Raw genomic sequence first — 27,349 nt, 5'->3', positions numbered from 1 at the left:
ATAAAGTAATGTAATCGATTACATAATAAAATTTGAGTAATCGATTATTAATCGATTGCACAAATATCCTTCATGTACTCGATTATAAATCCATTACATTTGTCAGTAATCGTGCCCATCCCTGACCATCACCAAAACACATATTGTCATGAATTCATCTGTGTCCTTTGTTTAATATTCACATAGGCCAAGGTGAGCGACACAGGCTCTTTAGAGCCTCTAGTTTCATTTAGTGAACTATTTTATTTCGAATACTAAAATATATCAAAGTTTTCTTTTTGTAATTTGTTTTTTACCTCGGAAGTTTTTATAGTTTTTCATTAGCTGAACGTTAATGATATTGCTAATTATGAGTAAAACAAAAAAAGGTCTCGTTCTTAAATAGTAAGACAATACATAAATGATATGGGTACGGGCTTTGCCTTCTGGTATTGAATTGGTTTCCCAAATTCAACCAATTAGACAATAAAGTTGAGAATCTTTAAATGACAGTTTCTACTATAACGTATATATTTATTTCAGTAAAATTACATATACCCCATGTATAGCAACAAGTTTCAGACAACGGCATAGTATAAGCATACCAATAAATAATACGTAATATGCCTCGGTGAAAACTTTCCTATATAAGTATTTTGTTTTACATATTTTTTAATAGTATATGTATGGATCAACATGAATCAGATTCAATTGACTGCATTTCACATGCATAAGAAACTTTTATTCGTACTTTTAGAATTAGATACAACAAAAGATGATCAAGAAAAAGATCAAAAAGAACATAAAAAGGTAAAAATTGTCTACTAGACAATTACATGAGGTAATCTTAACTAAGTTAACTGCATACCTTCTTTCTTTTGTATAAGCTTCCTATCTAAGGAACACCCCGCAATGGGTAATGAGGTGTATTTACAGTAGTGGGTAAATCAAGATTTATTTTATATTTTTAAAAGTTAATTACAATAGGGTTAAAAAGGACCAAAGACAAAGGTAAAAATAATCTATAAAATAAATAATGTAAAAAAGGGCCAGTAGACGTGCTCTGTACATATGGTGTAGAGTTTAACGTAGTTAAGAAGTAAAAATACAATAAAATGGGGATGGAAAAATATTCACAGGATTAGAAAAAAAATATACATGTTTGGAGGCATAAAATCTAAAACTCAACTTGTCCATCATAAGTAAAAAAATAAAATTGATTAGGTACAAAAGTTACTAGAGTACATTGTCTATACTGATCATTCCTAGAATTCACATACTTCCATTTGAATTTCACTGGTTTTCTAAGTTCTTTAGAAGCTTTAAGCGGCAGATATGTATTTTGTAACAGAAGTCTCTAGTCAGTGACTCGACATTCATCTTCTGGGTTTTACTGAGGTTTTGCAGATTGGGGAAAACTGAGAAATCTAGCAAAAGTGCTACGATGTTTTGGTTATTGTTAAAAAGTTGTTCCCATCCTTTGCAACCTATGATATTTGTGACCAGGATTTTGAGAGGAAGGAAATACTTCATACGAGTTTCCCTTAAAGCTGGACAGAATGTTAAGACATGCGTTAAATCTTCGTCCTCCCTCTGACACAGAAGGCATGTTGCATTTATCTTGTATTGACTAAATTTGTATTTGTCGGCCTGTACCAAGTATGTACCAGTGAGCATACGAGCTTTGATCATGCTTTTCCGTACATCTAATAAGCTCTGTGATGCAGATTCCCAGACTGGGTGGACAGTACCTATCTCTAAGATGGTTGTGTTAAGTGAACTCAGTGATGATTTTGACTTCGCCTTTTCTTGTAGTTCATAGGTCCAGTATTTGTTGATTGTGGATCTCAAGATTTTTTTCCATACAACTTTTGAAGGCAGTTTTATACTGGAGTCAAGAATGTTTGGCAGGTTGTATTGTTGTAGTAGTAAAATTGATTGATGAAAGAAGCTTTTAGGATTATCGGAGTTGACGGATATTTGTCTTTTAAGAATTTCCTTTAATTTAGAGTTGTCACAGGACAGAATTGCATGTAAGAGTGTCAGTTTCTTTCTATGGATTTCTCCTTCTACCGGTAGGACACCCAGTAGTAAATAAATGGCAGGAATAGCCGTTCTTTTAGAGAATGATTGGATTGATCTGAGAGTTTCTTTGTGAAACTTTTCCAGTAGTTCCATTTGAGCTTTGGTAAGAGTGAGGACTTCCAAGCCATACAAGAGTCTAGGTAATACATAGCTTTTGTATATTGTAACGGAGATTTTGGGATTTAAGCCGTTGGTTCCGTGCAGACCTGAGTTCATTAGAGCATACTTGGTTCTTCTTGCAGATTTGATGCGATCCTCTATGTTGATATCACATTCCTTTCTTGTTGTTCGTTTTATACCCAGATGTACCGTTTCTTCAGAAGCAGAAATTTCCTTTCCCGGCATGTTCCAGGAGTAAGGCTCGGGATTTTTTGATGATTTATTATAGTGGATAATTTTGGATTTAGTCGGGTGAATAGTATACTGGTGTTGGTTCGCATATCTCTGTAGAATATTAAGCATCACCTGAAGTTCTTCTGGATTTGAGCTCAGTAGCGCTACATCATCAGCACAAGTTGGTGCGCCACAGTATATTGTGCCTAATAAAAAGCCTAGTGAGTTTTCTTCCAGTTCTTTAAGAAGATCTTCCACAAATATTTTATATAAGTGGGTTGATAGAATACCCCCTTGTCTAACTCCTTGTTGGATGTTAAAGCTATCACTGAATTCTCCCTGCCATTTAACTTTGGAGGTGAGACCGCTGTAGAAGTCTTTAATTAGTAACCATATATCAGGGTGTGTTCCACGGTCGAGCAGCTTGTCAAGAAGAATGGTATGTTGAACGACATCAAAAGCCGATTGGACGTCGACAGTTGCTAGATATAAGGATAATGCACTGCTTATTTCACATTTACACTCAGAGATTATTAGACTTGCGAAGAGTGGCCAAAGACCTGCAGTAAATCCAAATTGTAAGTCAGTACCCGAGTTGATAAAGAGTTTGCCAAGAATGCAGAATTCGTGTAGTTTTGAGAGTACTGGAGTCACAGTGATGCCACGGTAACTGTTAACCAGAGATGGATTTTTTTCCTTTTTTAGGACTGGCGTCAAGATTCCTGATTTGAAGTCAACTGGGACTTTTCTTTCCTGTAAGATTTTATTGAAGATTTTTGTGATCACTGGTACCACAGTGTGTTGAGCGTATTTAAGATGTTCTGCACATATTCCGTGTTCGTCCGCTGATTTACCTGTGTTTAAGAATTCAATTGCTTGTTTTACTTCCTTTTCTGTGTATGGGTCCATTGATGGCAGATTTTGACTGAAAGTTTCCTCAACTATTTTCTGTCTTATTTGGCAGAGTTCCAGATAAGCATTGTCATATTCGTTCTCTTTTGGAAGGCTGAGATCTTCGTAGTAATTTGCGAAGGCACGGCTTTGATTTTGGGAAGAGAAGTCAAATTTACCGTCAATTTCCAAGCCGGATGTTTCCGTTTTAGACTTTGATTTATTTCTATTGATGAGTTTGAAGAAGAGTTCAGACGAAGGATTGTCCATAATTTGCTCATATAGCTTTCTCCTGTCAGTTGCCTGTTCTTGTCTCTGTTGACTGCGGAGTTTCTTCTTTTCACTTTTGAGATCTTGTTTGCTTTGATGATTTTCTGGTTTACCCAGTGCTTTCCATTTAGAATATAATTGTTTGCAGGTTTTGAGACGTTTCCTGACTTTCGGTGAGGCTTTCCATTTTGGACCTTTTAGCTTGGTTGTTTTTGATGGGACTGCCAGATGCGACGCTTTTAACAGAATAGACGTCAGAGTTTTAATGTTCTCTGAGGTTGTTTTGTCTTCCCTTATGCCGGATAGTTTTTCTGAGATAGTATCCCGGTATAGTTGTTCATCAATCTCATTCCATTTCAGTCTTTGAACAGTTTTTTTATTTTGATTGGAAAATTTATCAAGCAGAGGGACAGCAATATTGGTGATCATTGAGACAGGTACATGCGAGGAGACATTATATGATGTGTTTTCCCAGATCTCATGATTACAATAAATATCCTTGTTGTTGGTCAGTATGTAGTCAATTTGCGAAGAAGATTGTCCTGAATGGTGGAAGAATGTTTTTTGTTCACCATAATTTCCGACAGTAGATAGGTTCATTTCCAAAACGAATTGTTTCAAAAGCTGGTCATGTTTGTTATTCCTACTATTCATACACTGCTAAAAGAGGGACGAAAGATACCAAAGGGACAGTCAAACTCGTAAATCTAAAACAAACTGACAACGCCATGGCTAAAAATGAAAAAGACAAACAGAAAAACAATAGTACACATGACACAACATAGAAAACTAAAGAATAAACCACACGAACCCCACCAAAGAGGTTATGGTACTTTATATCTGTTTCAAAATGATCAACTTATGAATTACGGATATGAATTGATAAGTTAAAGATAAATGGAACCAATAGAGCAGTAAAAATTAAGATGTATGTGCTGGTTTATAAGATGTAAGCCATTGTTTATTTGGAATGTTGTGATTCTCCCTCAAATTTTCATTCATATAACATTGGCACATTTTTTTTTTCTATCAAACACTATAAAGAAGTAAGAGGGATTTTATATAATGGAAAAACGGCTTTTCATACTATGTATTAACTTATATTGAAAAGAAAGAAAACTATGTGTTAGCAGGCAACATTGTAAATGACTCTACATGAATAAAATAAGAGGATTTCAAACATTTCTCCAATAGTCTGAAACAAGAGAAGTTAGAATCCTTTAAACTATATTCACCTCAAAAGAATCCCCAAAATGAAACATAACTCTCAAAATTAGGTTTACACTTTCAGCAGTATCTTTTTTTATGTATCGCAGTTACACTTAATGTATGAAGCCGATGACCATCATTGGTTTTTTTTTAAATATAATTATCTCTACTTTCTCTGAGGAAAATTTAAGCTTCCTGTTTGCATTATTTTACAGTAGTCATTTGGATGCTTGATAGCTTGTTGTTCGTTGTGAGCAATGTCTTCGTGATGGAGGCCGTACCCACAGTTGTTTAATTCTTATACATTGAGATTAGAATGGAAACTTGTATTATGGCCCTCAAACCATATCTTTAAGCTTTGTTTTTTAAAGTGTCTAGATATTACAAAAAGAATAACCGCAAACAAAAGGCCTTAACTGTACTGATTAGATTGCTATGAATTATCATTAGAACCATGAGACAACGACGTGTCACTCAACTTTGCTTCTTCAACGGTTCGGTTGCGATAATATTTATACTAGATGCAACAATCATGTTTGACTCGTGTAATCATTTGTATCTTAAAAGGTTTTTTTTCGACCGTTGAAGTTTTTCCAGTTTCATTGTTTTTCATTTGTGTCTGTGTTTGTATTTGGCTGAACGTTTATATTTGGTATGGATTCCACCAAATATTGGCGATAATATTATAATTTTTATAATAACATTCTAGACGATTCATTTTTAGAGTACGGAGATATCTCAAATAAAACAATCAGTTGATGGAACGGACATGACACAACTTAATGATACAAATATCCGTGCGAAAGGTAACCAAGTTTCGCCTAAGTTACCTCCCATTGGGACTGCACTGAAATCACGGAAACAAGAAGTCGACGAAGGTAAGATATACACCAGTTTTACAATTTAAAAGATTCATTACAATATTAAAACATGAATATTGCTAGTTTTTCATGCCATCAATTAGCTTTTTTTTTTAATTAGAACTGAATTAATAAAACTGATTCCACTTTGGTAGAATCACCAAGAACAGTTTGAAGCGTTTGTTTTGTTGAATTTAATGCTCTGCTCATTATGCATACGTGAAAGGCACCCACACTTATAATTGTATTAAAGACTGTTTATTTGATTTTTTGTAATGTCTTTTTTGCTTGTCGCGGTATTAATTCATTCCCCATTAGCATAGAATATAGGTTTGTAATATACCTACCTACATACCTTTCTTCTTTGTGCCTAGTGGAGCATAAGGTCACAACAAGATTTCGGCAGTAATTTCTGTCTTTAGTCTCTGTTTCGTCATGTTAAGCTCTTTCAGTTCTGCTTCAATCGTTCAACGCCAGGTGACTTTGGATCTTCCTCTTCGTCTCTTTCCCTAGAGTGACTATTTAAGAGCTATCCTGGTTATATTGGATACAGGCATCCTGAGAAAATGCCACAGACACATGAATGATACATGTTGACATAGTCATGTCAATGAGATGTTCAATTGAAATACGTCTTTTAAAATTCTGGTAAAAGCTTGAGAGCGATCTCATATCTGTTTTTTTTCTCCAGTAAGCATTTCAAAAGGAAGAACATATTAAACAGAACTGTTGTATAGTGTCTTATCTTTGTTTTCTTTTTGTATTGTCAAGACTTCCAAGTGGATCGATGAATTAGGGTACTGTCAAAGAACCTTCGTCCTTTTAATGAACCATTTCCTACATACGGTTATGTATTAAAAGTCAAGAATAATATATTGACAGTAGAATCATTTGATGTGTTTTATATTTTGATTTACCTATTTGTTGAATTTTCCTTGGACCTCGTTATTTTTGTAAGTTACTTTTTCATAGATTGTTATGGTTTATTTTTATGATCAATTTTATGGACGTTTCGTCCCCGAGGGTATCACCAGCCCAGTAGTCAACACTTCGGTGTTGACATGAATATCAATAATGTGGTCATTTTTATAAATTTCCTGTTAACAAAACCATGAATTTTTCGAAAAACTAAGGATTTTCTTAACCCAGGCATGTGGTCATTTTAATAAATTTCCTGTTACAAAATTTTGAATTTAAAAAAAAAACTAAGGATTTTCTTATCCCAGGCATAGATTACCTTAGCCGTATTTGGCACAACTTTTTGAATTATGGATCCTCAATGCTCTTCAACTTTGTACGTGTTTGGCTTTATAAATATTTTGATATGAGCGTCACTGATGAGTCTTATGTAGACGAAACGCGCGTCTGGCGTACTAAATTATAATCCTGGTACCTTTGATAACTATTTACACCACTGGGTCGATACCACTGCTGGTGGACGTTTCTTCCCCGAGGGTATCACCAGCCCAGTAGTCAACACTTCGGTGTTGACATGAATATCAATAATGTGGTCATTTTATCAAATTTCCTGTTACAAAATTTTGAATTTTTAAAAAAACTAAGGATTTTCTTATCCCAGGCATAGATTACGTTAGCCGTATTTGGCACAACTTTTTGAATTTTGGATCCTCAATGCACTTCAACTTTGTACGTGTTTGGCTTTATAAATATTTTGATATGAGCGTCACTGATGAGTCTTATGTAGACGAAACGCGCGTCTGGCGTACTTAATTATAATCCTGGTACCTTTGATAACTATTTTCACCACTGGGTCGATGCCACTGCTGGTGGACGTTTCGTCCCCGAGGGTATCACCAGCCCAGTAGTCAACACTTCGGTGTTGACATGAATATCAATAATGTGGTCATTATAATAAATTTCCTGTTACAAAATTTTGAATTTTTAAAAAAACTAAGGATTTTTTTATCCCAGGCATAGATTACCTTAGCCGTATTTGGCACAACTTTTTGAATTTTGGATCCTCAATGCTCTTCAACTTTGTACGTGTTTGACTTTATAAATATTTTGATATGAGCGTCACTGATGAGTCTTATGTAGACGAAACGCGCGTCTGGCGTACTAAATTATAATCCTGGTACCTTTGATAACTATATAGATTGATTACCTTAGCCGTATTTGGCACAACTTTTAGGAATTTCGGATCCTCAATGCTCTTCAACTTTGTACTTGTTTTGCTTTATAAATATTTTGATATAAGCGTCACTGATAAGTCTTATGTAGACGAAACGCGCGTCTGGCGTACTAAACTATAATCCTGGTACCTTTGATAACTAATTAAACAGATCCAATCATTACTCCTGCCTCTATGTACAATTAATCGTAGCGTCACTTCGTAACTTTTACGGACGTCACCATGACTGTTTGACCGTTATGAAATTTCTATGATTAAGTACAAAAAAAACCAAACACACGATGCAAGTTGTCACAAACTCTTCTTTGTCGAAAACGAATAAACGAATTCAACTACCAAGAGCCCTTACTTAAGCATTCAAAAATGTATTTCCCTCATAAAGCTAATAATTCAACTATTTGCTTACTTTCTATTAGAAAATCTAAACATGCATTCTACAATTCTAGTACGGAAACTTGTCAACAATACAGAAATATTTGTAATTTTAAATATAACAAAGAAAAATTTGTAGTTGAATAACACAGTATTTAATGATGAGTTATTCATAATTTTATTCTTAAGAACTTACATGTAGTTACGTCATGCCACTAAACTGTTGGCTCCTGTGACAATCGGTATGACACAAAAAGAGGGACGAAAGATACCAAAGGGACAGCCAAACTCATAATTCTAAAACAAACTGACAACGCCATGGCTAAAAATGAAAAAGACAAAAAGACAAACAATATTATATATGACACAACATAGAAAACTAAAGAATAAACAACACGAACCCCACCAAAAACTAGGGGTGATCTCAGGTGCTCCGGAAGGGTAAGCAGATCCTGCTCCACATGTGGCACCAGTCGTGTTGCTTAAGTGATAACACATATCCGGTAAATAGTCTAATTCGGTAGGTCACATTCATAAAAGGGAAGGGGATTGTAGTTACGATGTAAGGAAAATATCCGATATCATTTTTGAAACGGTTATTCCGTAACGGTCAACCAACTCGTGATGGCGTCCGTAAAATTTACGATTGGATGATTTCAACTTTACCATTTGGAACTGCTTTATATTTTCTATTAAGTATATGTAAATCAAGATAAATAAAGTACCAGCCATTTTATCTGCTTTTCGAATAACGATGTTTATCAGGTGATAATTCAAAAAAGAGGAGAAGAAAAAACAAGAAAAAACAGGATGAACAGGAACTCCTTAATAAGGAATAATGAAATAATGACGTGAGTACAGATAGGTGTAGAAATGAGAACACAAACTTTTCAAACAACAAATATCATACTTAATAAAATGCATTTAATTTCAATTGTAGAATGAGAGGATATATATTGGTAATGTAAAAACATTTGCTTTAAAGCTTATCAAATATAACTTGAAATATAGTTAACAAGCAGCAACTGATATTTATACCAGTATAATGTTATAACTGCTATTTAATTTGGGATTTTTTGTGCAAGCTCCCGTATATTTGTTTTCTATCATTTCTTTTAATGAACGTATTCTCTCTTGCATGGACTAAATGCATGTTTGTTTTTATGGAAAACAATAATTGTAATTATGTTAAAACAAAGCATGATGAATGCGATGCCTTATAAAACTACCAGGTCAGAATCAAACCATTCAAAATCGCCCTGAAAAATAATTTCAAGTGACATTCAGAGGCAGATACATTGTTTATGCCCCACCTATGATAGTAGAGGGGCATTATGTTTTCTGGTCTGTACATCCGTTCGTCCGTCTGTCCGTCTGTTTGTCCGTTCGTCCGTTCGTCCCACTTCAGGTTAAAATTTTTGGTCGAGGTAGTTTTTGATGAAGTTGAAATCCAATCAACTTGAAACTTAGTACTCATGTACCCTATGATATGATCGTTCTAATTTCAATGCCAAATTAGAGTTTTTACCCAATTACACGGTCCACTGAACATAGAAAATGAAAGTGCAAATGTAGGTTAAATTTTTTTGTCAAGGTAGTTTTTGATGAATTTGAAGTCCAATCAACTTGAAACTTAGTACACATGTGCCCTATGATTTGATCCTTCTAATTTTAATGCCAAGTGAGAGTTTTCATCCAAATCCACTTAACATAGAAAAATGAAAGTGAGAGTGGGGCATCCGTGTACTATGGAAACATTATTGTTATATGTAATGCTGTATAATGTATTTTAGAAAATTCCATATAATTTATATATATAAGAAAATGTGGTTTGACTGCCAATGCGGGAACTCTCAACGAAATTCTTATTTGTAACATTACGGCCTTCAACTTCAACTCAAGCTGATGGCTACAACGGGCCCCCTTATTGACTAGTGTGAAGTCATTCTAACAGGAAAACCAACGGTCAAATCTATATAGTGTTGTAAATGTCCTCTGGTTAACACTTGCTTAAACTAAAATATATAACATTGTATACTTATTCATTGTATAGTTATTGACTGGTAAGATTATTGTGCCCGAAATACAACTATTGTCGTGAGGCGTAACCGAGGGCAATAGTTGTATCCGAGGGGACAATCAACTTACTATTCAACGAATATCCAGTCAGTAAGTATTTTATTATATTGAAAAAGACAACATACAATAAATGGTGGTGATAAATAAATTAACCTTCTTGCTGCCAGTTGTTTTGCAAGGTTGCATTTCGTTTGCCAGACAATAGGACAGATCGACGTCTGTGACGTTAGATGTCCAACAATGACGTCATTCGATATATGAAGTCATACCAGAATGACCGTTACACTAGGAACCCATTGAAGGAATATAAACCATGTTTGGTCTTTAGTATTTCATTCAAAAGAGATGCAACACTTGCATAAATACAAACATGGACATATGTTTCACTCCAGCACTGTCGAATATTTTCATATAAAAAAAAAACTTGTTTTATTAATCTTTGTGTATTTGTTGGAATAACCGTGCCTATTCACACTGAAAACTTTTATTCTAAAGGAACAGTAGAGATAAATGCAGACATTTTGTTGATAAGTACTTGCATTGTTTATTGTTTCTTTGGCAAATTTATAATGTGATACATATTTTAGTTTGTAACAATCGTATTGAATAGATTTGTTAAATTAAAGGGGTACTGCATTTGACAGCTAATTCCTCTTAAATTCCTTACCAAATGATTTTCTGATAATTTTTATTTAACAATGCAAAGACAACAATATAGTTGTTTTATTTCTATTTGCAGATCAACGTCAAATCATTAGTCTGATTTTAAACTGTAAACATTGTAGATGTTTCTGTTTATGACAGACGAACATGCAGAAAAGACACATTGAAATTGGAATGAATGGAAGTTATTGATAAACAGGTTATTAAAAGCTGTCAACGCGTCTAGAATAAACTAAAATGTGATATTTTGTTGTATTTTTATTTCAATTTACAATTGCATATTTTTTATTTTTATGTGGATTTCTATATTTGTGTACGAAAATGTATACACATAATAATATATGCATATAATGTGATAGAACAAAACTCCAGCGGAGATAATGACAGACATGCTGATAATAGTTTCCACTGATTTGGCTATACTTTTTGGACCTTTTGGATTATAGCTCTTCATCTTTTATATAAGCTTTGGATTTCAAATATTTGGCCACGAGCATCACTGAAGAGACATGAATTGTCGAAATGCGCATCTGATGCAAGAAAATTGGTACCGTTAATTTTATTCCACACTTATCAAAAAGTCGTATAATCAACACCTGGGGTTTTATATTAAATTGAAGATGATATTTTGTTTTTAATTTCAAGAATGTAACTTTACATTTGAAATCAATTACAAAATTTCAAAATTTGAAATTAAAATCAGGAAAGAACTATTTCCACTTAAACCTGTAAAACATACGAAAATAACCTGTACCATGTCATAAATATGACAGATGTTTTCATTTCGTTTGTTGTGTGTGTACTTCCGATACTGACCCAACATCATATAAATAAACATTTTCGTCAATCTGTAGTCCTATGCATATGACACTGCAATTAAGCATATTTCGTGAAATAAAGTAAACCCATTTTTGCAACAATATAACACTAAAATAATGTAATATAAAGCTTATTTCAGGTGAATATTTTCAATATACTTTTGCTGAATGTATTCATATTTAAATTGCTTAATTAAACGTGCGATTTTTAAAGCAAAACAAAACAGAATAAAGAAAAATACCACATAAATAATATATTTACTGTTAAGCAGCAGGTACCTTTATACATGGGATCTTTTGAAATTGTAGTTAATAATAATTTCTGATGTAGAAATATCTTATGTACGAAAACAAGTTCTATGGAAGATGTGTTTAAAAGGAGAATATAAATCCAATTGGTTTGTCTTATTAATTCCTAACAATCCAACATCCAAATCTTATTATTATCGATTGATTACTGACCATATCGGGAAATAGGTATTTAGTCGGATCTTAACACGTACTTGTGATTTGGTTTAAACCGGTTTTGCTATAAATATACGGAGAAATGTCGAGATGTTCAGGACTTAATTAAATCCGTATTTCGGTAGGATGGTGCAAGCATACGATTTTTATTGCGTCTTACACTTTGAGAACCGAATAATCTTTAACTACTGTATTCAAATATTGTGTAAAAACATTAATTTTGAGCTTTGAAAGTCAGGTGACTCGATTATTTTCCTATTTTTTATGCAACAGTGACATTCCGTTGTATTATGTGCCAATTCGAAAAAGTTATGCGAGTATTCTCTCCCTTTAACAGGTTCATTATTTTATAATTAAGTTTACGTTTCTGATATATTTTGAATAATTACTAAATGTATACATTCAATATATTTCAGTTTTTGTTATTGGTGTATCAAAAACATCATTGTACGAATATAATGTCATAAATTTGAAACGTTTAAAATGATTACATACCAATCTAAAGAACCGTTCATCATTTTTGAAAAAGACTATGAACAAAAGTTGAATAAATTATCTTCTCTTGACGATATATTGATTGTCAAATGAACCAGCGTTATCTAATGATAATCACAGAAAGGGACCGTCGAGCAATTTTTAATTGTAGCTTACTCAACTTTAAAATAATTGTCCACTATAAACGAATGTTACTTTATACAAATATAAGGACTTAGTTAGCTAAATCTACACATTTTATTAGATATTATGAATTTTTATTGCAATAGATTAATATGCTACTTGAAATAATATTAGCGAGTGATTTTTTTCACGACCTTCGCGAAAAAAAAACTCGCATATAAATCGTCGCGAAAAATGAAATCATTGAACTTTCCTTGTTTAATCAAACCATTTAGATGTGAAAGTCGCACAATTAAATCGCCGCAAATTGAGCTAGAAAGGCTAAACTCAAATATAAAGTATCAGCAAAAATAAATTGGTTTTACAATACCATCCGTTAATGTTAATAATTATACCCAAATTTCTAAAATTATTGACATTGTGATAAGGATTCAGTTGTATTGCGCTGTTTCTGTTTTCCCAAATACTTACAAATTTCTGAGTCATCCTTGGGATTCCAATATTTGGCTTTGTGTGCGTGTCTGTGGAATTCAATCGAAAAAAGTACTTCGTGCATGTTATTTATGAAAATTTTAAAACTGATTGTCAGAACCAACTCAAGTACATTTTTCAAACATATAATACATGAATATCAACAAGCATTGATTGGTTAAGCAAAGCTTTGAATCGGAGTATGTCATAGGAAAATTAAATCGATTGTTTGCATCACATTATATCTATAATTATATATCATCCTTCTTTTAGTATATTACTCACTACACTACTAATACTTATTGATTAAGGTGTTGTCTCTTTTTTTAACTTTTTTGTTTTTGTTTTAATGTATAAAACTGTTTTTACAATAACAGCTATCAAATCAATCATAGTAAACCTAAATGAAAACAGTTGTATCACTGAGTTTAATCATTCATGGTGTTCATCCTTTTATTTATTGATTATCATACAGGTAAAAATATCAAACAAAGTAAAGATGAAATATTCAGATGTTCATTGTGTATTTATGTGTAAATAGTTATGTATATAAAGTTTGTTTACAATGTGGAATACTATCATAGCAATTCTTTCAATATTTGGTGAGTACATTTACCGAACATTTTTCATAATATCTAATAACTGCGTTTGTCGTTCACTCTATAGTCTATATAACCAACTTAGATATCTAGAACAAGAAGACCAATTGACGTATCATTTAATGTGAATAAAAATAGATGTTTTAGTCCGTATTTACATTGAAGCAATGTAAATCTGGTGTAGTGTTAGATAAATTAAAAACCAACTGACGGCGCCATATCAAAAGCGAAAAACGTTGAAAGGACCAACAAGAGTACAAAAAACACAACACAATGATTTGAAGACTTAAACAAAATATTCCTACTACTAAACGTAGGTTTTAGTGTTCTCAACAGGCTAAACTTCGTACAAATCAATGTTTTAATTCATTTTAAATCATAGTTTGGATGATATGTTGACGATAGTCAATAAATTTAAACATGCGAACGTACAAATGTATATGTTACAAAAAGAGGGACGAACGACACCAAAGGGACAGTCAAACTCGTAAATCTAAAACAAACTGACAACGCCATGGCTAAAAATGAAAAAGACAAACAGAAAAACAATAGTACACATGACACAACATAGAAAACCAAAGAATAAACAACACGAACCCCACCAAAAACTAGGGGTGATCTCATGTGCTCCGGAAGGGTAAGCAGATCCTGCTCCACATGCGGCACCCGTTACGAATACTATTCATAGCTAACTGTTGCCATTAGGCAAATTTCGGTTTATAAATGAACACATATTAGGGATGAATTCGTATTTTGCATTTAAGTCTTCAAATATAACTTTGTAACACATACATATGTAGTGAATCATTATTTACCTCTGTTTTATCATCTCACGAACTACTGAACACTATAAAAATGTCATTGTAGCACTTCTCGATTTACCAAAATAAAAGAAAGTATATGATGTAATACTTATGTATTGTTATTGTTTGACAATATAAACAAGCACTATGAGAGTATTGCACGGCAATACATAGCCCCTACCGTTTATAATTCTTTGCATATGACAGTCAAACTCATCAATAGAAAAAAAAAATAACAACGCCATGACTCCACATGAAAAGGACAAACAGACAAACAATAGTACACATGACACAACATAGAAAACCAAAGAATAAAAAAACACGAACCCCACCAAAAACTAGGGGTGATCTCAGGTGATCTGGAAGGGTAAGCAAATCCTGCACTACATGTGGCACCTGTCGTGTTGCTTATGAGATAACAATCCGGTAATAGTCTACTTCAGTAGGTCACATTTATGAAAGAGAAGGGAATTGTAGTTACAACGTAAGGAACATTATCCGATATAATTTGTGAAACGGTTATTACATAACGATCAACCAACTTGTGATGGCGTCCGTAAATTTTACGAAAGAATGATTTCAACTTCACCATTTGGAACTCTTGATTTAATAGCTTCCATGTGAGCAACAGCCCTCTTTCAAGAAAATCATGATAGGAAATGCAAGCACAGGAATATCGTATCAATTGGAAGATATATACACCGTATGCAGGTGCTGCTAGAATGTTGCTACAAATGTACTTAGAAATGGAGAGTTCACAATTGTAAAGCTGAAATCATCTCTTTTGACGTAAAGTTTTGTTTTCAATCGACCCTCATTGTCAATTTCTTGATACAATGCTACTTATATCTATAACTTGTCACGGTTGAAACTATATAACAAATGCAATATCAATAACTTCGAGTCCGATGACAACAACTGCAAAAAAAAGTTATCATAACCAAATTAAATGCGATCTTGAACCATATCTTGTCATGTTTAAAATTTACCAAATATCAAATCAATATCTTCACGCCTATCAGAAAATGTGCGGTTGTTCTATTATTTAAGAGATTTTTCCGATGAGCATACCTCTGCAAACAAAAACAATTCAAAACGAACGATCTGTATGTTGCCATGGTTAAACTATGCACAATATTCCAAAATCAATATCTTCAAACATGATAAAAAAAAAAGTTTACAGATTTTGAAGGATATTATCTCACCTGAAAAAAATTCACACGTTTTCTGTTACTGGGCATGATGAAACCATTTCTGTAATTTTTCGACCATTTATCCCTTTCTGCACCCATTGTATAAAAAAAAATTAATCAACCTGTGTTTCGTTTAATCTTAGTACTTCATTAGTTAAAATCCGATTATGACGTCGAATTTTCTTGCTTTCCTCTGAATTTCCTATAGTGACGGCATGAAAAAAGGCGACCATGCCTGATGACGTCACATAAAAAGAACTTTTTGCAGATCATCCGACAAGAAGGAATAAGTTTGCCTGCATAATGTTAGAAAATCATTAGAGACACAGATTCCACCACCAAATCTCGTGTAATAAGATATTTATCCACCCGAGACAGTTAAATTTTAAATATTTAAAACGCTCGGGCAAGCCTCGCGTTTTAAATTTTAAAATCAAACTGTCTCGAGTGGATTAATATCGTATTACACTCGATGCAGTGGTAGAATCTATATATACAGAATATTGAATCAATGTCTTTAAGCTCAACGCAACTATAATTCTTTGAAATGTGAAGGTTTTTTTTTTTTGATAACTTGAAATATTATGCTATTACATGCATCATCCACCATGATAATACACATTTTTCAAATCGTCACAATTGGGAATAGAACATAGTTGGAAAAATAGAAGATGAAAATACGTTTTTAGTCGAAAGATTTACTGTAACTTGACTTAATGTGTTGATGGTTATCGTCACCTATTGTTCAACCGGATTATAAAATCGACAATATCACATAGACGTTTGACAAGTCGGTATTTTTAGAGTTGAGTCTAAATTGGTGCTACCTGTACTATTTTTGTTTTCATTTAGCCCATCCTTACAACATTTTATTTTCTTAAAGTATTTTGTCAACCTATTATAATCGGTTTTACTTGTTAAAGATGATTTTTGTTTTACCAAAAAATCTAAGTCAGTAAAAGTATTTTTTTATATTCAAAGTGTTTTGAATCCATTAGAATCAATATGCATAAAAAATTGGGATTTTCTCTATTTGATTTCACTTCAAAGATGCATCTAATTTTGCTTCTTTAAAAAAAAATTCTTTAACAAGAAGGGGTTGTCATGAATGTATAAAGGAGGAAATAAACTATTCAAAATATTCTGAGTGACTTTCACATAACGATGATGGCATGAGAAACATAGGGGAAAGACTTTTGTAAACCAGCAGTTTTTAATAAATAGTAGAACATGAAATAAGTTTGCATCTTGTGGTCAAACTCTAAGCTTTATCTATACCATGTATAGTATATATTTATTGACTGGGTATGATTTGACGAGTACGTGTATTGTCTCAGTTTCAACTATTGCCATGAGGCGTAGTCGAGGGCAATAGTTGTATCCGAGGGGACAATAAACTTACTATTCAACAAATATCCAGTCAGTAAGTATTTTATTATATTAAAAAGACAACATAAAATAAATAGCGGAAATAATTCAACTATCGTTATATAAATAGCAGACAGAAATCCAACCATACAGTAAAACGTGTACTTTATAAGGTAACGATAATGCTACGTCCTTCAACTCTAGATACAATAGGTAAAACGCGACGTCGTAATTCTCGCGGTATTTCCTAAATCGTTCAATCAGGTAGCTGCATTTGAAATTCCGTAAAAATATAACGACGCTTGCGGTTAAATAGTTGCATCCAGTCCGGTTGTACGCTTTTTATTTAAACAAAATAATCAAAATATTCTGAACTTGATTCATATAGAAAATGATTACTGGGGTATGATGATAATTTATATTGCATGCATGTTACGTTATTTAACCAAGATAACAATTAAAGCATCAATGCCACATATATTACTTTTGACCTATTCCAGTTATCCTTCAACAGTTACATTACACAGGTGAGGGAACGTTATTGACACCTGTTAGTTAACTCTAAATGAATTAGTGATAACTTATCATTCAAGTCTTCTAATACCAATTGATCATTATAAAGGTCTTAATTGTATTGTCATTTTTACAATCTGGATGATCAAGGGGTAAATGTAAACTGCTACACCGAGTTAAGTCACCGTACGACTGCAATAACGTGTTGCTTCTTGACTGCAGGAAAATTTTCTGAACAGTATTGAATTTACTGCTGTAAGCAATATTGAAAATTACCAAAAGACTGAACATGACTGATTATCAGTCTGTTAATATCATATATGTTATGGCTGTGACTCGGCTGTGTGCTGGAATTCGTTTTTATTCTGTATTTAGTCACCACCTCAGTTTGGTCATGTATATCTATAGTATAGACATTTTGCAAAAGCATAAATTATTCTAAATAATAAGGATGGTCTCGTCCTAGGTAGAAAACCTTGGCCGTGTTGGGCGCAGCTCTTTATACAATTTGGTCTTCAATGCTCTTAAACTTTGAACTTGTTTTGGATTTCGGATTTTTTTTTATCTAAGCACCACTGGTTAGTCCTGTTTGTTAGTTTCTTTTGTTACCTTTTCTGAAATCGGATGGGGAATTCTTTTAAACTGAGTTTTCCTGTGCATATTGCTTTTTGTTAGCTTATTCTACATTGACTAGGAATATTAGGGGTGGGGGTTGATTTCTACAAAACATGTGTTCCCTGTGTTGTCGTCTCTTGAACACATTTTCTATTCCCATCCTGAATTTTAGAATTCATTTACTATTTGATGAGTTGTTATGAATTAATGCTGTTCTTCACAATCTTTCAAAATCAAGACCTTAAATCACAAATAATGGATTTGGATACAGTAGCAACAACAAAATATGTATGTCTAGTATTTGAATGTGTACCATAAAACGTTTTTAAAGACTAAATTAACTCAGTGTTAAAACAAAGTGTTTAAACAAAATAACATAACCTCACAGTACATTCAAATAAGGTCAACACCGTATTTGTGGTTTATTCATAGATTACTTTCAAAAAACATTTTGTTTATATACTTAAAAAATGTTAATGAACTCATTGTATGATCCATTCTTTAGATTACTTAACACATACAAGCTATTTATAAATATATTTTGAATAATTTTCAGATGTTGTTGTATGTGAAACAGTTAACCAAGTGATTGGATCATCTGTATCATTTGCTTGTGATGAAAACATAGATGTTTTTTGGAAAGGGCCATACGATGGTGGTACAATTTATGCAGAAACAAATCAAATTAATGAAAATATGCCATCAAATTTAAGCAGTCGTTTATCTACAGTCGGACATATTCTAACATTAGTTAATTTGCAGTTAACTGACACGGGTTTGTACGAATGCTTCGACGACATCAAAACAAAAATCCCAATAAAAACCTTCAATCTGTCATTTAAAGGTAAGTGCACATGTAAATGAGGCATTTGTCAGTGACTATAGATATGTAAAACACAAATGTAGTATCAGAACTGTTGTCAAACAATAACATTCGAATAACTGGCTTTGGTAATGACAAAGTTTACAATAGAATCTTAAGCGACTGTCATACAAGTGAAAGTTTTAGCTAGCTAGAAAGCTATGTGTTAGATATCGTTATATAAATAAGGAAATATTCTGTCCTAAGTCAGACATACGACAATTGTTTTGCATTCATTTCATGTGTTTAATGTTCAATCTGTGCAGTTTGTTAAGGATTTGTCCGTTTTGAGTTTTCCTTTCAATTAGATAGTTGTGTTAGTTTACTTTTAAAAACAAGATAAAAAGTAATCGTGTACAAAACGTAAAATACATGTATGGGATATTCAACCAAATATTATGCAATACTATATAAAAGACATATTTTCATCGATCTATAGTCATATGACACATGTAATTTACAAATTGTTGTGTAATAAAATAATCTTTACAACAATACTAAATCATTAAGCTTAAGGATGCTATATAAAGTTTATTTCATTTTATTTTAACGACTTTTCTGTATTCTCATATCTGTATTACTCAAATAGCGGTCGGGTGACCTATAGTTGTTAATGTCTATGTTACTTGTTTTCTTCTATTTTATTATTTTTGGGGTGGGGGGGGGGGGTTGGAGAGTTGTCGTATTGGCAATCATACCAGATTTTTTAATTCTTTTAAATACAAAAATGTAACAACACAATTGTTGATTTGACACGCTCTCAACAGCAATTGTTCATCTCCTTACACAAACTATTAAGAAAGCCTAAAAAGAGAGGACTATTACAATCAAATGTATAACAACATTCATTCAGTGGTCAGTCTACTATTTAACAAATAACAGTAACATACATATATTTAGAATCATTACGTTACTAAGAAAACATGAAATGTATATACTAGTATACAAGCCGCAAACATGTTCGGTATCTTTTTAAACTCGTACTTATAGTTATATATTTTTCCGAAAAAATAAATATTTTGTACATTTAAAGATATGTGTATCATGTATATGTTTCAAAGAGGGTCTGATTACAAACTTATGTCTCATTTTAGCGCTTTTGGGTTCTTCAACCCCTTCTTACTATAGATATATGATGTTGGATACCGATTCACAAACACTATTTGTAGGTCATATGTAAGTATGCTAAATCGTAAGTCAGTTTGCGGAAATAGATAGAATGAATTTATTTATTTCTATGCAATATTTCTATCAAGCAATTTGACATGTTACACAGTTACATATTAGTATCACATCAGGCATTTGTTAAACAAAGAGTGACTAGTGACGGGAGATTAACAGAACATGTAACTATGGTACAGATGCAAAGGATGGCAAAATCTGCACAGTTTCAAATCTATTCAACTATGTATTTGATTAAGCCTGTTTACAATGTTTACCAAACAAGCCTACATATTTAAAAGCCTACATTGCATCTTTGGTGCATTTTGCAAAATTGAATATTTGAATAACAATGCCATTTCTACAATATTTTTATCGACTGGGTTGCTCGAGATAGACATATTTAATATTTCAAAATTTAAACAAACCTGTGTGCTACTAAAGAGTCACGATCATTAGCATTATAAACATCGCCAAATAGAATGGAAAAAATGTTATAAAGAACTGACATAATTTATGTTGCATTCAAAGGATTAACATTGCACAGTCGGTATGTGTATTGGCTTTTAATGTGTGTCACTTTATTATATGAAGCAAAGTTTATAATGAACAAAACTGTATTTGAGATGGGAAAGGGAAAAGTCTAGCAATATTATTTAATGTCCTTTAATTCACGGAGTGTTTACAAATTATATAATATACTAGCATACCAATTTTCGATTGTTGTGCATCTACCAAACATTTGATTAAGCATATTGCGTGTAAGTATCTTAATTGACGTGTTATAACAAATAGAGATCTCGTTTTGATGATTTAACTAGCAGATATAGATGTTCTTTTTTTGGAATGTTAGGGGAAAACACGAAATAAAATGAGAAAACAACATATTCAAGTAATCTAAATATTTTAAGCTTATGCAATCATCTTGTATTTATAATGTATGTCTGACATTAGCGGATATATCATGTACCTTAGGCATATCAATAAAACAAAGTTACAACAACTGAATATCACTTTTGAAATAAATATATATAATGTAAATATGATGTCATCCCTATCGGGCTTATGTTTAACCCGTTAACTGTGTTGGTAATCATAATGTTACACTAGTTGAACGAGAACATGTTTGTGAATACAAATTTGTATTCATGTTCGTCAACATTAGAACAAAGGTTGTTTGGTTGTCGTTTAGAGATTTATTCAATTTTAGGATCAATTCCTAAACTATGTTTTCGATTTGCTGATATATATATATATTCCACTATATATAACAATACGATTAGATAAACAATAACAAAATAAACTAACAGTAACTTACTAGGGCATAGTATCGAGTGTCTTTATTGCTATTAACATATCGTGTGGTTGTATTTAGCATTGTACCCTATACTGGAATAATATTGAAATATATTGTATTTATCTATTTATTCACAGGAATCATTTAGATATATTTGATATTTCCGACCATCAGGTGTTCCCAATTCATTCGGTAAGTTTAATAGCTAGAATATTGCTTTATGTTTGCAATATATAAGGTAAGTTGCGAACTTATGGAATATCTAATTATAATATTACAGCAATACCTTATAAATCGGCACTATGAAAAAGGCTGGTTATGGACAGTGGGTCGGTTGATTCAGGTTTCTGTTTGGACAGGAAGTATTTGACTTGTAACGTGTGATAGCTATCATGTAAATGCTATGTCTAATTGTAAATTGTAAACTAATGTTTGCACCTGTCCTAAGTCAGGAATCTGATGTACAGTAGTTGTCGTTTGTTTATGTAATATATACGTGTTTCTCGTTTTGTTTATATAGATTAGACCGTTGGTTTTCCCGTTTGAATGGTTTTACACTAGTAATTTTGGGGCCCTTTATAGCTTGTTGTTCGGTGTGAGCCAAGGCTCCGTGTTGAAGGCCGTACTTTAACCTATAATGGTTTAATTTTTAAATTGTTATTTGGATGGAGAGTTGTCTCATTGGCACTCACACCACATCTTCCTATATCTATATAATAAATACAATTATCTTACCTCCTATACATTTCTAGGAATGTGTTTGGTTAAAAGTAGGGATGGCAACGAGTACTCGAGTACTCGGGTACTCGGTCGGAAGGCCGAGTACTCGAGTACCATTTTACTACTCGGATACTCGTTAGCCTTTTTTATAATTATGAGACTTTCCCCTCAAATTTCATCCACTTACGTACCTTTTGAAATATACCCTTCGTAGTTTTAATTTAAAATCTATTAACATCGTAAAAACAACTCAGATCAAAAATATCATTTAAATTAGCTAATTTAAATTCATTACATTAAAATGCCTCCACCAAAGTCAGCCGTATGGAGTTATTTTAAACGATTGTTAAATGGAAATACTGTAAAATGCACTCTTTGTGACACGGAATTAAAGTATTGTGGTGGTACAACAAATATGATTAATCATATAAGGCTAAAACACCCGGCTGGGGGCCCTGCAGAATCACCAGTGAAACAGTCTTCAATACAAAGTTTCATCAATTCACCGAGAAAACTAAATTCTGACACAAAAGAAAAAATTACATTAGCAATCGCAGAAATGGTTGTATAGGATTACTTGCCGTTAAGTTTTGTTGAGGGTGATGGATTTTTGAAACTAATGAACATTGTCGCACCAGAGTATAAGGTTCCAACTCGTAATACAATCAAATCCCGTATCGCAAAATGTGCCGGACTTGTGGTTACTAAACTCAGAAACAGACTTTCAACTGAAGTTGTAGATCAGATAATTTTTTTAAACAAGAACAAGATAAAAGTCACCTGCATTGAACCCCACACATCTGATTAGTGACATTTAACGGTGTAAAAACACGGTTCAATAACTTATATTAGAGGTCGGTCATTTAAAGACGCATCAGCCGTATCATATACGTTGACGTATCCGCATCTGCATAAAAAAAAATACATAAAAACAGTATGTGATCCTGAGCTTTAATTTTATGTACTTTCAATAATGCAAATGGGCGACTGATTAATTTCTAATGCAGAAATTTACAAAACAATTAGGAAATATCGAGTTTCTGTGGAACATTTAACCCGACTTTTAAAGATATTTCGGATAGTTGGAACAGTTTACAGGCATGATAGGAGTAAATACGGTAAAATCGTTTTTTTGTGCATGAACTTATGCTCACGTAGAACCAAATTGTTTTTTGACATATAGAGTGATACTCAGTACTTTTCTATTACCTTTAATGATAAAATCGCAAATGAACAATATTCAAAGTTCCTTACATGTATATGAGTAGTCCATTTGATTTTGTTGTGTTTATTCCTGCAAGATCTTGATTTTTTAACTAGATTATTAAAGGATTGTGTATGATATTCGTGTACCTGTCCTACATTGGCTCCTTTTTAAGGGCATGTTAAAGTTATAAAAATGTAGTTGATAGAACCCCTTATATATTTTTTTTTTACAGAACACCACTATCACAAATATTGAAAGTGTATATGTTTGATTGAAACGTTTCAAAGAGATTCCAATTAGTTTTTTTTTAAAAGATGCATGGTCTAACTTATAAGCTCGGGATCACATAATATTTTTATATATATCTGCAAATGCGGATACGTCAACGTATACGATACGGTTGATACGTTTGTAAATGACCGACCTCTACTACAAGCCGTAAACTTACCTTTGATCCTCGAATTTTCTCACCTTTAATTGTTAATCAATAGTTATAAAATAGTTGTAAACATGATTGGTATGAGATGTACATTTGATGTAATAAATGTTTATTTAAAACTTTATAATCTTTAATCTATAGTTAATATATTGTCTACTTTTGCGGACTTGATATGCAAATATTCATGATTTTATTGGACTTTGGTTCATGAACACGTACATAAAAAAATTGCTATTGTCACAGTGATAGGTTACTATTATTTGAAGAAACGACGGTCGGTAATTCATTGTTTAATTGACACAAAAACAGAGGTTAAGCTATTTTTGTTGTCTTTCGTTAATATGTTTATGGAAGGTAATAACAAACAAACAAAATTCTGCATCACACCTAAAATTTATACTTTTCAGTAGACATTTAAGATTCATCCGAGTACTCGCGAGTACTCGAGTATCTTGACCGAGTATCCGAGTATTAGATTTCAGACATTTTGACATCCCTAGTTAAAAGTGCCCTCGTGTATATTTCATATTAGGTTAGTAGGGAGGCCGTGCTAATCTCATACACGGTTCGAAGTGGTGTTACGTCCCATAATATTCCAAATCAGGTAGCAGGGAGGCTTGGCTTATTTCACACACGGTTTGTAGTGGTGTTCTGTTTCTTTATAAAACAAAACGGTATTGAGAAAAAATCGTAAAGAGTTCAACCGACGAAGAAATTTATGATTTAGATTGAAATACATTCATAAAACACATTTAAACCTTAACAAGTTGTTATGGCTAGTATTTGTTTTTGTAGGATCAATGGAAGTAGTTTCTTAATGCTGACACTATTGAAGATTTGTTTATTTTGATAGATCATAAGTCTAAATTTCATACGTTAAGATAGTCGGCAAGATAGATTCGTAACATAGTGAGCTAGTGTGCTAGTGACCTAATACGGTATATATGGAGTCAATTAATTTCATATACGGAATTTACTGACCCCATTTATACCGTATAAGGTCACTAGCACACAATGTAAATAATAATACCGTGATAATCTTTTTTTCAAAGTGATGTCATTATTTTTGTGGAAATATTGTAACAAAACCATATTATGTGTTCCTAATTTATCACTATTACACCACCGTTGTTATGAGCCCACGCTGTCATTGGCTATACAATGACTAAAATTAGTTTAACTCCGAAATCACAATTATTATGATAATATCTTAATTTTGTTAACAAATCCTAGTATTTCAAATCGACCTCTGTAGCAACAGTCCCCGACTTGTTGGTTAAACTTTAACTTTGAGCTCATCGCTTTCATTTGCGTTTCGAATTGTTCAATGAGAGTTGAAATTGACTCCAATCGTACATTTTCTACGTAGTCATAGCCGATTAAAAGTCAAGCATGTTTGCAAACGAAATTTCATTATGTCGACACATTGTAAACGTTGTACAATGTACCAGACACATAATTGAGCAAAGTAATGTCATCACCCGGACAGTCTTCATTTTAATGGTATTTGGTTTCGGGTTTCACAACAGGGATTCCAGCATTTTTTGTAAACACAATGCGAATGTCTTCTTACGCGATTTTAAGATTTTATCATAGTTACAACGTAAGTTCTATGTTAGCAAAGTTGGCGTTTCTCTTATTTATTTTAATTTAAACTTTATATTGTTTCTATAAGCTTACTTCTGTTAATTCACTGGTAACTGATTATCATGAGACAAACAAAAAATGTCGTGTTTAAACCATATCATTTTTGTTTGCATATCGATCAATGCTTGATTCTGTTAAATTAATTAAACAAACTGGTTTTAATCGGTAATACTTAATGTAATTAGGAGTATTGGGATGGTGTGGTTTACTTAAGTTTGTCTGTATAAACATATTGTAATTTTTTTTACTGTTTATTTACAGTGTATTCCTTGATTTATAATGATAGAGCTGTAACTATTTTTCTAAAGATAAAGGTTTACAGTTGCCATCATGATTATGTTGACCGATATTGAATATATAGGTTACAAATGACCATGCCTATTATCCCAGGGACTTTCTATGTGTAAGTATAGAAAGTCCCTGATTATCCTAATGTTTTAGCAGTTCAGCCAATTCTCGTTGTTATAAACATCACCAAATGCGACTTATCAAAGCAATTTAACTGGCTATTAACAACCATTATGGAGCAGCTGAAGGATTCCCGTCGTTTAAAAGGCTTATATTTATGTATTTTTGTTTTAACTTGGTTCCTTATTTTCAAGTCTTGATACTGTCGTTCATTAGCTATTGTACTTTGAGTTTTTTTTTTGCTTGGTTATAGAACAGAATTTATTCGTTTTTAAACAGTTTTGTTAAAAACAATCCCACATGTTTAAAAACAAAACACGAATAATAACACCATACAAACACATAATACTTTTTGTATTCTATTTTTTGAAATTTACGTCTGATAAACGTAAAGTAATTGCGTCATGTTTTGTAACAATTACAATGCTAAAAGAAACAGAACTAATCGTCAGGGTAAAACAAATTATACAACGATACTGATCAAGAATATATACGAACACCAATTTAGATGTATATTTTAATCAGTATCGTTATAAAGAATCTTACAAATTGTATTACGTGCAAATATAAAAGAGGGACGAAAGATACCAAAGGGACAGTCAAACTCATAAATCTAAAACAAACTGACAACGCCAAGACTAAAACTGAAAAAGACAAATAGACAAACAATAGTACACATGACACAACATAGAAAACAAAAGAATAAACAACACGAACCTCACCAAAAACTAGGGGTGATCTCAGGTGCTCCGGAAGGTTAAGCAGATCCTGCCCAACATGTGGCACTCGTCGTGTTGGGTATGTGATAACAAATCCGATAAATAGTCTAATTCTAGATCTGTAGGTCACATTCATGAAAGGGGAGAGGATTGTAGTTACAACGTGAGGATATCATTTGTGAAACGGTTATTCAATAACGGTCAACCAACTCGTGATGGCGTCCGAAAAATTTACGAAGGTATGATTTCATCTTAAAAATATGTTTCTATTCGTATGATTATTATCATCAAATAAAATTGTATGTAATTATTATTATTTATTTTGAAAATAATTCTATTGTTTTTACAGATATCATACAATTTTACATCTATAAAAAGAAACTTGGACTACTGTAAACTTTCAAAGCCAGAGGTATGATATATATTCTAGAATTAATGTAACATATTGGTTTCAAATTTCATAGAAGCTTGTCAAATATCAACACAGTATAAAATTGTAAAATATAATTGCACTACCAAAGATTTTTGTCATT

The 27,349-nt window shown here is 32.5% G+C and overlaps 2 protein-coding genes across 2 annotated transcripts in view; both read left to right on the top strand.

Annotated features, from left to right (window-relative positions):
• Positions 1-12,165, top strand: part of LOC134714906 (semaphorin-4F-like) — a 99,323-nt gene extending 87,158 nt beyond the window's left edge. The window contains exons 23-26 of the mRNA XM_063576604.1: positions 737-789; positions 5,492-5,645; positions 8,917-9,002; positions 10,970-12,165. Coding sequence (XP_063432674.1) covers positions 737-789; positions 5,492-5,645; positions 8,917-8,990 — 281 coding nt within the window. The 3' untranslated portion in view covers positions 8,991-9,002; positions 10,970-12,165. The remainder of the gene's footprint in view (positions 1-736; positions 790-5,491; positions 5,646-8,916; positions 9,003-10,969) is intronic.
• An 8,151-nt stretch (positions 12,166-20,316) lies between these two features.
• Positions 20,317-27,349, top strand: part of LOC134714905 (semaphorin-2A-like) — a 35,102-nt gene continuing 28,069 nt past the window's right edge. Inside the window, exons 1-3 of the mRNA XM_063576603.1 lie at positions 20,317-20,394; positions 21,814-21,868; positions 27,166-27,228. Coding sequence (XP_063432673.1) covers positions 20,351-20,394; positions 21,814-21,868; positions 27,166-27,228 — 162 coding nt within the window. The 5' untranslated portion in view covers positions 20,317-20,350. The remainder of the gene's footprint in view (positions 20,395-21,813; positions 21,869-27,165; positions 27,229-27,349) is intronic.

The sequence above is a fragment of the Mytilus trossulus genome, chromosome 4 (assembly GCF_036588685.1).
Source record: "Mytilus trossulus isolate FHL-02 chromosome 4, PNRI_Mtr1.1.1.hap1, whole genome shotgun sequence".
NCBI classification, from domain to species: Eukaryota; Metazoa; Mollusca; class Bivalvia; order Mytilida; family Mytilidae; genus Mytilus; species Mytilus trossulus.
The sequence above is the reverse complement of the archived record's forward strand: the minus strand, read 5'-3'. Positions and strand labels throughout refer to the sequence as shown.